General features: G+C 43.2%; 1 protein-coding gene and 1 long non-coding RNA gene across 2 annotated transcripts in view; one reads left to right on the forward strand and one right to left on the reverse strand.

Annotated features, from left to right (window-relative positions):
• Window positions 1-15,481, forward strand: part of LOC148112029 (vomeronasal type-2 receptor 26-like) — a 91,063-nt gene extending 75,582 nt beyond the window's left edge. Inside the window, exon 7 of the mRNA XM_087879372.1 lies at window positions 14,070-15,481. Coding sequence (XP_087735498.1) covers window positions 14,070-14,980 — 911 coding nt within the window. The 3' untranslated portion in view covers window positions 14,981-15,481. The remainder of the gene's footprint in view (window positions 1-14,069) is intronic.
• LOC148112027 (uncharacterized) overlaps window positions 1-16,338 on the reverse strand; it is a 449,893-nt gene that overhangs the window by 100,281 nt on the left and 333,274 nt on the right. The gene's annotated exons all lie outside the window — the stretch shown is intronic.

Consider the following 16,338-nt stretch of genomic DNA (forward strand, 5'->3'; position numbering starts at 1 on the left):
TTGTTCAGAAAGGGTGAGCAATCAAACTGGGATTCCAGGAAGTAGTAAAATTTACAATATTCCAGGAAGTAGTAAAATTTAAATTTTCCCACAATAATGGATTCAGTGGAAGTGGATACAGAGTCAACAACAACAATTGTATCCTGGCAGACTCTACAGAAATTGGTGCCACATGGAGCCAAGCGGAAACTTATGCGTAGTTGTATTCGTTTGAGAGATTATCAAGGAAATAACATCCCCATTAAGGGTAGCGGAATGTTCCACGTAGAATATAAAGACTTCTCCAGGCCACTTAAATTGGTTGTTGTTGAAGGCACATTGCCTAATCTCCTGGGACTGGATTGGTTTGCAGCATTGGGGCTAGAGATTACCGGGGTTCATAAAATATAGGGAGAAACCATCGGAGAGTTGAGTAAAGAATTCGCCGATGTGTTTGATGGAAAGTTGGGAGAATATAGGGGTACCTCGATATCCTTCAGTTTGGACCCCAAGGTGGCACCAATAAGAATGAAACTGAGGAGGGTGCCATTTGCACTAAAGTCCAAAGTTGTCGAACAACTAGATAAACTGATTCAGCAAGGCTTACTGGAATCGATGGACAACGCCAAGTGGGAGACCCCTTTTGTGACACCAGTGAAACCAGACGGGTCGGTCCGAATTTGCACGGATTATAAATGTATGTTGAATAGGGCTCTTCAGCATAATGCTTATCTGTTACCAGTGGTGCAGCACTTGTTACATTCATTGGGGGGGGGTTGTAAGATCTTCGCAAAGTTAGATCTTGCCCAAGCGTATCAGCAGCCCCCTGTAGATGATGCCACTGCAGAAGCCCAAACAATCATAACGTATCGGGGGGAGGCGTTCCGTTGTCACTGCCTACAGTTTGGGGCGAGCGTGGCCCCAGGGTTGTTTCAAAGCCTGATGGAACATTTGTTATATAGCATCCCTGGGGTTGTGCCCTATTTGGATGACATGCTCATCTCTGCTACCAACAAAACGGAATTATTTGAATGACTACGACTAGTGCTACAAAGATTTCAAGAGGCTGGACTAAAGGTAAAGAAAGAAAAGTAAATCAAGTCGAGTTCCTGGGATACCTGGTCAATGCATCTGGATTGCACCCCATCAAGGAGAAAGTACAAGCTATATAGGCTGTGCCAACACCAAGGAATAAGAGGGAACTCCAGGTCTTTTTAGGGCTCCTCAATTTCTATAGTGTGTTTTTGTGACAAAAGGCATCTGTTGCTGAACCACTACATCAACTATTGGGAAAAAAGGTGCCATGGGTATGGGGGCGCAGAGAAGCAGCTGCATTTGTGGGGGTAAAAAAATTAATTTCCTCGGATAGCGTCTTAGATCAGTTTAATGAATGTCTGCCGCTAGTCCTGACGTGTGATGCATCCCCATTTGGAGTAGGGGGAGTTTTGAGTCATTGCCTTCAGACAATCGTGAGGCTCCAATAGCATTCTTTTCTAGGACATTATCATCTGCCAAGAGAAACTACAGCCAACTTGATAAAGAGGAGCTGGCTGCGGTGGTGGGAATTAAGAGATTTCACAAATATGTTTATGGAAGGAGATTTGATTTAGTGACAGATCATAAGCCACTTTTGGGACTAATCATGGGGGACCGGCAAACACCACAGGTCCTGTCCCCAAGAATGACGCGTTGGGCAGAATTCTTAGCAGCATATAGTTATCGACTTATACATCGACCCGGCATAGAACTGGGCCATGCTGATGGCCTAAACCGATGTCCGCTACCTAATCTAGTGGAGGATCCAGCTCCAGCAGCATCAGTACTGCTGATTGAGACCATGCCATCCATTCTTGTTACGGCAGCAGAAGTGGCAACCCAGTTGAGAAAAGACTGAACAATCATGCAAGTGTTAAACTGGGTATGGAGGGGATGGCCTAAAGAGACAGGGAGTGCAGAGTTTAAGCCATTCCGGGCAAGGCAATACAAACTTTCAGTGCAGAAGGGTTGCCTATTGTGGGAGAATCGGGTAGTGATACCCTCAAGGCTAAGGAAATCATTATTAGAGATTCTACACGAAGGCTACCCCGGAGTTGTAAGGATGAGGGCGTTGGCCCATAGTTATCTGTAGTGGCCAAATATAGACAGAGATATTGCAGAGCGGGTGGTGTTGTGTCAAGCATGCTAGGAATCGAGACCGGCACCTCCTACAGCACCACCACGGGACTGGGAAACACCAAAAGGCTCCTGGTCTAGAATACATCTCGATTTTGCAGGGCCAATAAAGGGCTTGTCCTTCCTAATTGTTGTGGATGCCTATTCCAAATGGCTGGAGGTAGCCATAATGAGGTCAACCACAACAGATGCTGTTGTGAGAGTATTAAACAAAATGTTTGCAACACATGGGTTGCCGGGCATGTTGGTATCGGACAATGGGCCGCAATTTACGGCAACAGCATTCGAGATATTCCTAGTAAAGCGAGGAATATGTCACACCCTGGTCGCACCATTTCACCCCATGAGTAACGGGTAGATGGAGTGAATGCTGTGAATAACAAAAGAGGCTTTGACTCGAATGGGTCCAGGGGACTATCAGGAAAAACTTGATAAGTATTTGTTCAACCAACACGTCACTCCCTGTGTAGCCACCGGAAAGAGCCCAGCCAAATTACTTATGGGTTGCCATCTGAGAATAAATTTAGATAGAATACATCCCAATTATTTGACAGAAACCCTCACAGACTGGGAAAGTACGGTCAGAACCTTTAAGCAAAGTGATCTAGTATACACCCAGAATTATATTGGTCAACCCATATGGGTGCCGGCACAGATTATATATGTTATGGGTCCCCATTCATACTGGGTGGAGCTTGAGGATGGGCGCCTGTGGCGCCGACATATCAATCAGCTTCGGAGCCGAGTGAGGGGGACAGTCATTAGGGAGCTGGAAGAAATATACTGGGGTGGGAATCTAGAAGAGCGAGAGGAACAACAATGCAGTGAAAGTGTATCTGAAGGGCTGATGCCAGTGCAGAATGAAACACCTGTTATTGAGGGTCCATTGCCATGGAGATCATCTCGCTTCTCCCCATCTCCAACTGAGGGATATCTTCAGGAGGGGCCCCCAGAGAGTATGTGTAAGCCATCTGATGTAGTTGAAGAATCGTCGAGAATGCAGTCGACGTGTGAGGGCCCGACAGAAATACAGGAGAGCCACCAGTTGATGTGAAGCCTCCGTAGACCAATGTATCTGGATGATTATGTTTGTGGTATATGAAGTTTCCCCGAGGAAGGGGCAAGGGGTATTATGTCCGCGCAGGCGTGAGCAGAGACTTTTCTTCTGCCACATAGGTGCGGGACATATTTTAATGTTATTGGTTAAAGCTGATAGTTTTCCTTTAAAAGGGGCTATCAGCTGGAAGTTGCATGTTGGTTCTACTGAGTCATTATCTGCAATAAACATTGCTGCTAGAAGTTTGGCTTCTCATCTGTATTCCTACTCCCACACATTCCACAAGCAATTATCGGTCAATTAGACTAGCAGATATTGTAGCTAAAATTTATGCAAGGATCCTCTTAGTTAAACTTGAGAAAAATGGATTCCTTGCAGAAGAACCAGAATGTTTTAGGTAGAGTGAAAAGCTATATAGATTTTATAAGAATTAATGGATAAGTTAATAATCTAATATTGGCAACAAATTTGTCCTGAAATACCTAATCTATATCAGTGAGGTAAAACAAGGTTTGCTGCTTTCTAGATGTTAGTGCAGCATTTGATTCAATAAACAGAGAAATATGATGGAGAAAATTGATTCCCCTCAAAATGGAGCTCAGACTGTTGGCCCTGATCCAAGCCCTTGTTTGAGAGGGAGGTTTGGGCTCAATGGAGCCATGAGAAGAAGGATCTATGCTTACCAAGGAGGAAAGGAAAGGTGCATATTTGAATCCTTGTTCTTCAGTCTAGATATGAATGACTTACTAGGACTAATGCAGGATCAAAAAACAGATAATAAATAAATGTTATTTCATTCTTTGACAAAAATGACTAAATTAGTGGACCAATGAAATGCAGTGCATGTAGTATACAGTACTTGGATTTCAGAAAGGCTTTGACAAAGTAAACCACAACCTATTTGTCGGGAAACTGAAAATATGTGGGATAGACAGCATCAGCCCCAGATGGAGTCAGTCTGTGGTCCTCAATGGAACTACGTCTGCATGGAGGGAAACAAGCAGTGGGGGACCCCAAGGTTCCATTTTAGGACCAGTTCTCTTCAAAATCTTCATCAACAATTTGGATGAGGGGAGAAATGGGGAAATCATCAAATTTGAAGACAACACTAAAGTGGCAGGAATAGCCAACACCCCAGAAGATAGGCTGAAGATCCAGGTGGATCTAGATAGACTTGAACCCTGGGCCTATCTAACAAAATGAAATTTAATGTAGAGAAAAGTAAGGTTTTATACTTAGGTTAGAAAAAACAAATGTACACTTACAGATGAAGTGAAACCTGGCTCAATAAGTGTAACTGTGAGAGGGATCTTGGAGTCCGAATGGACAATCACTTAAATATGAGCCAGCAGCAGCTAAAAAAGCTAATTCAGTCCTAGGTTGCATTAACAGTGGGATAAAATCAAGATCACATGAAGTATTAGTACCGCTTTATAATGCCTTGGCAAGACCACACTTGGAATAGTGGATCCAGTTTTAGTCTCCATATTATAAAAAAAGATGTAGAGACTCTGGAAAGAGTGCAGAAAAGATGATTAAGGGCCTGGAGACTAAAACATATGAGGAACAGTTGCAGGAATTCAGTATGTCTAGTCTAGTGAACAGGACGAGGGGTGACATCATAGCAATGTACCAATATTTGAGGGGCTGCCACAAAGAAGAGGAGGTCCACCTATTTTCCAAAGTACTTGAAAGCAGGACAAGAATCAAAGGAGAGAAACAACCTAGAACCGTGATGGCGAACCTATGGCACATGTGCCACACGTGGCAGGCGGAGCCATATTACTGGGCACGCCAGCTCAGCTCTGGGGCGCATGCGCGTGTCAGCCAGCTGATTTTCGGGCCTTCTGGGCCCACCAGAAGTAGGGAAACAGGTTGTTTCCTGCCTCTGGAGGGCCTGGGGGCAGGGTGGGGAAGGCCCATTTTTCTTCCTACCTGGCTCCAGATCCTCTCTGTGTATCTGGGAAGGGCGAAAACAGCCTTTCCCACTCCCTTGGAGGCCCCATGGAGGCTGAAAGGGCCCATTTCCCGACTCCCGGTGGGACAGGAAGTGAAGTTTTTTCCTGTCCCCAGCCGCCAGAGACTCCTAGAGAGGCTCCTACAGACTCCTAGAGAGGCTCCTACAGACTCCTAGAGAGGTTCTGGAGGCTGGGGACAGCAAAAAACATCACTTCCTGTCCCACCGAAAGTCGGGAAATGGGCCCTTTCAGCCTCCGTAGGGCCTCCAAGGGAGTGGGAAAGGCTGTTTTAGCCCTTCCCAGATACACAGAGAGGATCTGGAACCAGGTAAGAAAGAAAAACGAGCCTACCAGGCCATCATGTGCCAGGAACAGGGGGGAGGGGGTTGCGCATGCATGCGTATGGGCACGCATGCGTGCGTGACCCTCCCCCACCCCCCCTCTCCTGATACGCGACGGCAAAAAGGTTAGCCATCACTGACCTTGAACTAAGGAGAAATTTCCTAATGGTGAGGAATGGAAGGTCTCCCCTTCAGAAATGGTGGGTGGTCCATCACTGGAGGCTTTTAAGAAGAGACTGGACAGCCACTTGTCTGGAATAGTATAGATAGATACAGACTAACAGAGTTGGAAGGGACCTTGTAGGTCATCTAGTCCAAGCAGACCCTACACCATTTCTGACAGATGACGGTCCAGTCTCTTCTTGAAAGCTTCCAGTGATGAAGCTCCCACAACTTCTGAAGGCAACTTTATCTCTTTATTTCCAGGTTGAATCTCTCCTTCTTCAGTTTTCATCCATTATCCCTTGTCCAGCCTTTGGGTGCTTTGGAAAACAGCTTCACCCCCTATTCTCTGTGGCAGCCCCTCAAATATTGGAAGACTGCTATCATGTCTCTCTTGGTCCTTCTCTTCACTAGACCAGCCATGCCCAGTTCCTGCAACCGTTCATTGTATGTTTTAGCCTCCAGTCCCCTAATCCTCTTGGTTGCTCTTCTCTGCACTTTTTCTAGAGTCTCAGCATCTTTTTTATAGTGTGGTGACCAAAACTGGATGCAGGATTCTAGGTTTGGTCTTACTAAGGCTTTATAGGGTGGTATTAGTACCTCTCTTGATCTTGATTGTATCTCTCTGTTAATGCAATTTAGGATTGCATTGGCTTTTTTGGCTGCCACTGCACACTCTTTGCCTTCTTTTTTTTTTTTGCTGCTGGCTCATATTTAATTGGTTGTCCACTAAGACTCCAGGACCCTCTCACAGTTACTGCTATTATGCCTGGTTTACTGCTTGAACAGGGGGTTGGACTAGAAGACCTCCAAAATCCCTTCCAACCCTTTTATTTTGTTATAAATTCTGTTATAGGTACACATGTTTAGCCTGCTAAATTCCTATTGGAATACACTGATGGATACAGATAATATGATATTATCATACTTAGACATTGGATTGTATAGACTTGGATTGTTTTGTCTTAATAATTATCTGATAATTAATAAATCAAGTTCAAAAGTTATGGTCTTTGTGAAATGACATCATAGCCATAGATGGTCAGCCATTAGAGCAAGTAACACCTTTCCTTACCTGGGGTTGTTTTCTCTGAGCCTGAATCTTGGCTCCCTCATCATCCAAGGAGCTCAGTTAGAGAAAGGGCAGGAGTGAAAGTGGTGCTTAAATGAAAACCTCATAGCTCTCCAGCTTCCTCAGCCCCAGTTATTAAAGTATCTGAGGCCCAGTTTTCCCCCATGTTCTTCCATCAATCTGATGTTTGGGGCTTCAGAGAGAAACCACCAGCAGAACCAACCCAATCTCAGCCTCTGAGGAGGATCTTGGGGTGGGTAAAAGGACTCCAGCTGCTGCCCTCAGAGCTGATTTGGGAATTTACACCATTTCTGCTTTGTCTAAATTCAGAAAATATGGGCATTGGCATAAAATTTAATCTATGGAAATTGACTCTGAAAATTGTGGCTGTTGGAACAGACAAAACTTCAATGAAAGACCAAACTTGGATTATGCAACTGACAAATCTTATTAGGCTTTGAGGTCTGCCTGTTTCTTGTGTAACTGGAGAAAGAAGTTAAAAAATTTCCTCCAGAAAGAATCTGGGATATAGAAGCAAAAAAAGATGCAGCAATCCTCAAAAATTATAATAGGCCCTTTATTGGAATAGAATACTCCAGTTGGCATTTGCACATGTTAATCTAATTGTGATGAATTGTAGGGGTGATACAGTAATATGATTGACATTTTTATTGTTTTTTAATTTGCTTATTATTTTCCATTATTATGATACAATCTTGCTAATATTCTGACTTTAATATTTTAAATGTCTGATTAACAAACTATTGTAATACATTCATGAGAACCAGGTTGGATTTATTAAAATCTAATATTTTGGACTTGATCTGACCCCAAATATAACACAGCATTCTTCATTGCTTTTTCAGATCAATCTTGAAACTGCTTCAGAGGCTCTGAGTGATAAAAGCCAATTCCCTTTTTTCCACCGGATGAATCCCAAAGAAGGATTCCAGTACTCAGCAATTGTCCCCCTGCTCCTCCATTTCAGATGGACCCTGATTGGCCTCTTTGCTTCAGACACAGAAAATGGAGAGAATTTCATGAGGATTTTTCCTCCTGTGCTTGTCAGGAGTGGAATTTGTGTTGTTATATCACAACTGTTCTCAACAACTGGATACACAACAGCATCCCTCAGGGATTCCCTCTCTAAATGGAGACAAGTCAACGTCTTTGTTCACTTTGTAGAATTTGATTCCATTTGGGACAGAATTCTTCCATTCCATTTAAAATTTATGCGTCTCACAGGACCCATTGAAGGGAAAGTCTGGATCCTCACAAATTTTGTAGGGTATACAATGAAAAAGCACAGACTTCTCAAATACATCCATAGTATTTGGATCTTTGATTATCTGTTAAAAGAAAGGCCAATGGATGATGCCTTTGAACCCCATTTCTTTGTGGAGGAAAAGTTTCAAGATCTTTATTTCCACTTTTCTCTTTCAAAGAATGTCTTTTCTGTCAAAGGCCGCAGAAGATGCACCCAGAAAGCCCCACTGGAGACCCAGGAGAAAGAGAACAGGATCCTGATCCCAAATCACTATCAATGTTACAGTATGATGAAGACTCTGGCCCAGGCCTTGAATGCCGCTTATTCCTCCAGATTGAGGAGGAGGAGAAGGAAGGAGGGAGAAAAAACTTTGGGGTCTACAAGTCTGCAGCCGTGGCAGGTATGGGGTTCCGATATGGATCCATCAATCTTAAATCCTTTGGAGGAAGAATCCAGAGGAGAAGAAGGGGAACCATCTCAACAGATCTGTCCAATTCGATTACTCAGGGAATAATGGTTGCAAAGAGTAGATACCATGGCATTTTAATATTAAATTCTGCTCATTTGAAAATGTTGTATTCTTTTTTAAAATGAATTCCTGTATTTGTGGGTTTGTGATTAGCATGGTGGAATTTCCCCTTTGTTCCGTCCCCACTGCAGGTGGGTCTGTGTGCAGCTCAACAGGCAGCTAAACCCCCCTCTTCTCCTCCAGTGAAAGGGAGCCTGGGGTGGATCTGGGTGTTTCATTGGGAGAAAAGGGCACGGAGAAACTGAGGAAATGCAGAGAGTGAGAATCAAAGATAAATAGGAGATAGGCAGCATTAACTAACAGCCAACAAAGAAGCAGCTGGAACCTCTCCAGAGATGCTCCGTGTGAGGGACGGAGGCCTCCGGCTGACCATGTGTCTCGGTCAAACCGGCTGCTTCCGTCTCCTCCAAAGGCTGAGAGAAAAGGGAGTCTGGCTTCAGACCATACAGTTAGGCTTATCTGCCCCCGGCCACTAGGTGGGGCTAGAGCAACAACTGCACAATAGTTACATGTTGTGGCATGACAACCTGCATAAATTTGGAGGAGACCCTGAGACCATCTAGCCCAACCCCTCCTCTCTGCAGGAATCCCAGTTAAAGCTTCTCTGACTGATGGCTGCTCAGTCTTTGCATTCTGACAATCCATGAAGAGGAGACTGAACTTCTCTGCTTTACTGGCTCAGCTCTAAAACAGTCCATCCTTTTATCATATTTTTTTCTCTCCTTCAGCTAAAATCTCTCTTGTAACTGAATTCATTTTTCCGTGTCTGACACTCTGGAATAATAGTGAGCAGATCTTACACTCGTGTGTAACGTGTGTCAGTGATTGGAAGAGGGCTGCATCCTCCCTTCTCCAACCGAGAGATTGTGTCAGTTGGAAAAGGGGCTCCCAGACTCCTCCTGATCTTCAGCTCTTCTCCTTGTTCTCTTTCCTCAGGGCTAAGAGCAGCTCCTTTGATCTCTTCCTTGGCTTATTTCTCCTTCCCTGAAGTTCACACGTAGATCTTTTGCAAATTTTCCTCCAAGCGTGGTGCCTGCAAGGGGACCTGGTCCTTGAGTTGGGGTCTCCCCAAACCAAAACATTCACTTCCTGAGATTCTTATGGCTGCAATTGCCTTCTTTCCATGAACATCTCCCTGCTGACTCAGATTCTGTTTCCAGTTAACTATGATTTTGAAATCATTTCCACAAACATGCCTATCAAGTTTGGTATCCCTCATCTTTCTTCCAGTCCACCATTAATGTTCTCATGTGAGACTCTATTGTTAGTCAAGTCCTAGTTGCTAAAAATCAGATTTTTTTCTATTGCTTTTTACTCATACATCTTTCTCTGTGTCCTAATCATAAATATTGTTTCTGGAAACTTGATATTTTTTTTTTTTTTTTTTTTTAATTTGATTTATATGCTGCCCTTCTCCGGAGACTCAGGGCGGCTTACAATGCGTTAAGCAATAGCCTTCATACTTATTCCTCTTATTAAATTTTATTTTATTCAGGCAATCCAACAATAAAGTTAAATTTCAAAACTTCAAAATGGTCTACTATCTGCTGTTGCATTTAACTCACAGAAAATTTACAGGAGCTTCTTATCTGCCACAGACCACCATAATCATCATCTCTGATCCATCCAGAATCTGTCCAGGTTTAAACATCTTTGTTTGATTCTTAATAATAATGCATTTCCTTTAAAAAATTAATTAGGATCTTTCCCAACAACTACTTTCCATTCCCCAATCTCCCTCAATCTTCTTGAAAGAATCCATTTCTTCAGTCATCCGTTCTGTCCACTTTGAGTCTTGAGGGTCCATGGCCTCTCCAGCCATCTCCAAGCAGCCTGCCTTCAAACCAGACTCCTCCTTCAGGGATGCCAGCAGCAAATTAAGTTCCAGTCCATCCATCCATTCAATCCATCCGATTCAACAATTGTTGCTTGCTTCTGATTTAAATTGATTTAAAACCATTGTTATTTCATCAAACTTTTAAAATGAAGTTTCAAATGAGGCCTGTAAATTGAAAGACTTTATATTCTTTAAATCACATCATATTAGCTTATTCTAAGATTGTATTAATTACTATATTAATGACAACATAGAAAAATTTATGGGAAATGGCAAACTGTTATCTATCACCTTCAGATTTCATAGGAAAGATTTAAAAGGGTTAAAATTATTTGAGTATCATTTTGAACAGTTGATAACTTAGTTATCATACTATCTGCCCCTCAGGTTTCTAATCACATCACGTGAATCTGCCTTTCTTTGGGGGAAGGAGGGGACCCTGGATTACATTTATACTTTACCTTCTACCCCTTTCTTCCCCCCATGTATCTTGTATCCTGCAGCCCATTGATTTATAACCTTTAGCCTGGTGCCTAAGCGGCCTGGCATTTTCTCACCTTTTGGGGAGCGTAAGGGGAGGGGGGGCCATGTGTCGGAAGAGGACCCTGGGAAAGTTCTCTTATCATTTCCTCACACCTATGGGTACAAAAACATCTTCACACCTGTGGATTGGCTGAATCCCCACTGGACTGTTGGGAGGGTTTCTACTTTCCCTTATTCTAACTGTGTTGCCTGAGAGCCCCCAGAGCCTCCTTTGATTCCGTCCTTCCACCACTCCTTCCCAATAAAAGCTTCCTTTTGAAAGGCCAAGTTTCAAGAGTCTGTACTTTCCTGAATGAGGAGGAGAGGCCGGACCTTACAGAGTCCTTTCCTGAAATCCAGATGTCACCAGAGTTCCCATAATCTATTTAGGAAGTGTAATGATGTGTGAGAATGACTTTTGGGATGAGGGGAAGAGAGGCTGCCTAGGGAAGGATCAGAGAAGAGGGGAGAATCCTGCAGCTGCATAATGGGAGAGAAAGAAACTCAGAAAGGATCCTGGCTAACTTTTCAGGCTGAGAAAAGAGTTGGTGGGAGATTTGTCCTTTCAGATCTGCAACATTTTGTTAATGTCGCATTACAATAAATTAGAATTAGCACATCTGGAGGTGTTTTCCATCAGGATGACCAGGGAGAAGATTAGCCTGACAACTTTCTTCTTGATCAACCCATGCTTTCTGGGAATCAACCTGTTGTTTTCAAAGAGTTTATGAATCATCTTTTTTTTTCTCTGTTCATTTTATTTCTTATCTGCTCTAGAATGTTCCCTATAATTGATGAATTGTGTCAATTATATTTTCTCTATATTTTGTCAGTATATGATCGACAAATTTTTCTCCAACTTTTTCATTCACTTTTGAAGATGATGGCAGTATTTGTATACTATTTAACCATATTTGGAGATGAGACAATTGTAGAAGAAAGATTCAATGTGGGATAAGAAACAAAGTTCTCTGTTTTTCAAATTCCTGGATGTTCCCATTCTAGTTTCATCCCTTTCTGGAGAAGAATGAATTTTGGAATATTTCTGACAGGAAACTGTACTTGGACCAACATGGAGAGATAAAAGCAGATCTGGCCATTCAGGCCTTCTTGGTTCTCCTCAAGGAATATCCCAGGATACAGACTCTGACATATTTTGAAAGACAGAGACTTACTATCAACCAAGATGCTCTTTCACGGCTAAAGTTGCTCAATAAAGTGAGAGAAATTTTGGTGCCTTTTCTCTGTTTTCCAAAGCCTGAGGTCCCATATCAAGTGGGCAAAGCCTAGAGTCTCCAGGGTGGTGGGCCTCCCATGCCAGGTGGTGTCATCTCATGGAAGCTCTTCAACAGACGGGACCTAAGTGGAGTGGCTTGCCATGTTTTATGGAAACCTTTCAAGATCTTACTGGTCTGAGCTTTCTTTCTTCATCATAGTTTTATTCTACATTAAAAAACCTAATGGAATAAAAGTTTCCTCAATCTTTTACAGTAAACTTTGTTCTCAGTTTTAAGATGAATATATCATCATATTTAAATCTTTTTTCAATTCCATCCCTCTTGACTTTATTAAATAGAAAAGTCTTTTATTGTAATGTTAAATTCTGAAAGCAAAAAGGAGAAACTAAAGGAAGAATCTGCCAGTTGTTTTACCTCCTGCATCTGTTTAGAAGTAGTCAGAGGTTTCATATTTACCCCAATGAAGATCAGAGGCTACTTCTCTCCATCTAATTCTCCCTCCGTTTTCCATGGATGGAGAGTCCTAACATATTTCCTTTGGCATTCTTTGTTTTTCTGCTTAGTCCCTGCCTCAGTCCAAATGTGTGGAAAGTTGTCATCCTGGTTTTGTCAAGAGGGCTCGAGAAGGAGAGCCAGTTTGCTGCTATGACTGCGTTCCTTGTCCAGAGGGGACCTTCTCCACTCAGGAAGGTGGGTCACACTGAGGAAAATGGGAGGCTTTGTGGAACTGGATCCATGCAGAGTGTTTCCATGAAAGTGCAAGTTAAAAGACAGATCGAAGCTCACCTGGGTTTTTTATTTTTAACCTGCACAATTTCTCATCTAAAAGGAAGTAAATCAAAAAGACTTGGAAGGAGGGGCTGGGAAGAGATGGGAGGAGGGGGTGGCAGACCGGGCAAGCTTTACTAACAGCAGAGGAAATATCTCTTCTGCTTTTTAGTTTGGATTTCAGGGGTGGGTTCTGCTTATCTTTACCACCGGTTCACACAATGGGAGCATGCACGCTTCTGCACATGTTCAGATCTCTTATGATGACGTCCGGTTCGGTGGGCGGAGCCTCCTGCCGGTTTTACTACCGGTCCTTGCAAACCGGTCCAAACCACGGGAAACCCACCACTGTTGGATATGTGCTGCTATGTTTAGCTTTTTAGGAACATCTGAGTTCTTTGAAACTTGATGAATTGTTTCAGGTCCACCTTCTGAAAGACCTTTCAATCCACTGTATATTGGATCCTCCCCTTGAGGATCACTGAGAAGGTGTCACTGGGCCATAATCTGGTGCTGTGGATAGTTATGGGAGGGAACTCATTACACAATTATTCTGCCAGTCATGTAGATCAATCAATCAATCAATCAATCAATCAATCAATCAGAAGAGATCTGGAAGGGACCTTGGAGGTCTTCTAGTCCACCCCCTGTTCAAGTATGAGACTCTATACCATTTCAGACAAGGGATTTCCAGTCTCTTCTTAAAAACCTCCAATGCTGAAGAACACACAACTTCTGGAGGTCAGCTGTTCCACTGGCTAATTGCTCTCACTGATAGGAAGTTTCTCCTTAATTCCAGGTTGCTTCCAGATGTTACAAGATACTGTAGGTATCCTCCAAGTCCAGAATATTAACTGCCATGGGGCAGGACTCAGGATGTTTGCTTAAAATGATTTTATGATTCATTATTAACCTCTAATAATGTAGGTTCCTATGAAGAGTCTACACATTACACAGGAAATAATTAACATCCTAGAACCTCCCTCACCTTCATTAACCTAGCTACATTTTAAAAAAAATATCCTTCTTTTGCTCTTTTTAATGAAATAGCTAGGAAATACTTCTTGGAAAATGCCCATGGTAACAACTGTCATCCAAAAAAGGTATTTCTTGAAATGTAAAAAAAACCCAGTATATTAAAGAAATATTTCTTTTTGGCTTTCTCAGACACACAAAAATGCACCAAGTGTCCAGATGATAAATATCCAAATGTGGACAGAGTCCAATGTATCTCCAAAGTCATAACCTTCCTTTCTTATGAGGAACATCTGGGCATCATCCTGGTCTCTTTTGCCCTATTCTTGTTCTTAATCACAGACTTTGTTCTAATCATCTTTATTAAATACCGAGAAACTCCCCTTGTCAAAGCCAACAACCGGGACCTCTCCTACATCCTCCTGGTCTCCCTCCTGCTTTGCTTCTTGTCTCCTTCTCTCTTCATTGGTCAACCAAGGAAAGCCACCTGCCTTCTCCGACAAACGGTTTTCAGCATCATCTTCTCAGTGGCCGTTTCTTCTCTCTTGGCCAAAACCATCACGGTGGTGCTGGCCTTCCTGGCCACAAAACCAGGAAACCGGGTGAAGAGATGGTTAGGGAAGAGCTTGGCCAACTCCATCATCCTTTCTTCTTCTGCTGTCCAAATTCTCATCTGCTCTATCTGGCTGGGAGTTTCTCCCCCCTTCCCTGACTCTGACCTCCACTCCCAGCCTGGAGAGATCATCCTGCAATGCAACGAAGGGGCCGTTGTCATGTTCTACGTCACCCTCAGCTACATGGGCTTCCTGGCTGCCATCTGCTTCACGGTGGCTTTCCTGGCCAGGAACCTGCCTGGGGCCTTCAACGAAGCCAAGCTGATCACCTTCAGCATGCTGGTCTTCTGCAGTGTCTGGGTGACTTTTGTGCCCACCTACCTGAGCACCAAAGGGAAATCCATGGTGGCTGTGCAGGTCTTCTCCATCCTGGCCTCCAGTGCTGGTCTGCTGGGCTGCATCTTCATCCCCAAGTGCTACATTATCCTTCTGAGGCCAGACCTCAACACAAAGGAGCAGCTCACAGCCAGAACAAATCTAAAAACATGAGATATAACACCATTATGATACTGGAAGAATTGTTAAAGGTTTATTTTATTTGAAAGGAGATATTCTTTACATTTAGATAGTATGCAGCAATCAAAGAAAATCATATTTATGTGTTTCAGAATGGGAAACTGTTGAATGACTGGAATTCTTGTAGTTCCCTTTCCTTTCAGCTCACTAAATCAGCAACAGCTATTGAATGTGACACTTTATAAAAAATAATTTGGGCCCTTGTTCTTCCTGACAGCATCTAAAAGTGTACCTGAGAGAGAGAGAGAGCAAGCAGGAAAAGAGGTCAGGAGGAAGCTGTGGGAACCAGCCTGGTTGCCTGATCCTCTCCCTGAGAATGTCAGAATGATGTGAAATGCAGTGTTTGACTGGCTCTCAGCTGGGGAGGGAAATCTTCATCCCTCTTATATTGTTCTGTCTTGATTTCCTGATTAAAACCTCCTTTGCAGAAAATGTTCAGCAGAACAGCTGTCTGGGATTTCAGTTTGGGGTTTTTATCTTTGTGTATACTTCACACCAAAATAAAAATAAAGTAAATAAAAGAATAAAGTGTATAAAGAAATTTCCACTGTGTTTTTAACTTTCCTTCACCAGAGAAATAAAATAGCAGTTTTCAGGCTGTTTAATTTTCCACTTTACAATTTGTACGTAAAGCATTTCTTGTCTGTGAAGGGCTGGAGAAGGTGCCCAGAGAAAGGGGACCTGGAGACTCTCCCCAGGAGGAGGTTGAGGGGATCCTGTCTAAAGGCAGCCGCATCACTGACCAGGTCACAAACCTTCAATGCTGCATAATATTCATCCAGGTCCAAGAAGGGGGTGAATAGAGGGAAGGGGGGGACTTCCTGGTTTCTAGGAAGAGGCACCCATGGAAGCTGTTCTGCTCTCCAACTACACAAATTGCTGATCAATTGGGAATCAATTTTTATGTCTTATAATGGCTCCTAATTGCAAACAGGATCCCTTTGCAAATTCCATTCTAAGGAGCTAAGAAAAGCTCTGATGGATCAGACCAAGATCAGTCTAAGATTCACAGTGACCACACAAATCTCTCTGGTTCTCCCACAAGCAGAAGGCAGAGAGACTTAAGGCTTTGCCCAACATGGAACTGGTCTTTTCCCACCATTTCACTTTCCTCCATCACACCACACAATATTCGACACTCGGCCATCTCACACTCTAGGAATCCCCAATTCTGGTCTCCCACATTAATCTGAGAAAATATTTTCCAACTTTCACACCCGCAATCAGAAAGTACTAAGGCGGGACTGGAACTCAAGAGCCTCCTGGGGATTGGCCCAAACTCCCCCAAGTGGCTTTCCTGCCTAAGGCAGAGCTAGAACTCCCAATCTCCC

Source organism: Pantherophis guttatus, chromosome 15, assembly GCF_059756535.1.
Source record: "Pantherophis guttatus breed Tessera chromosome 15, ASM5975653v1, whole genome shotgun sequence".
NCBI lineage: Eukaryota > Metazoa > Chordata > Lepidosauria > Squamata > Colubridae > Pantherophis > Pantherophis guttatus.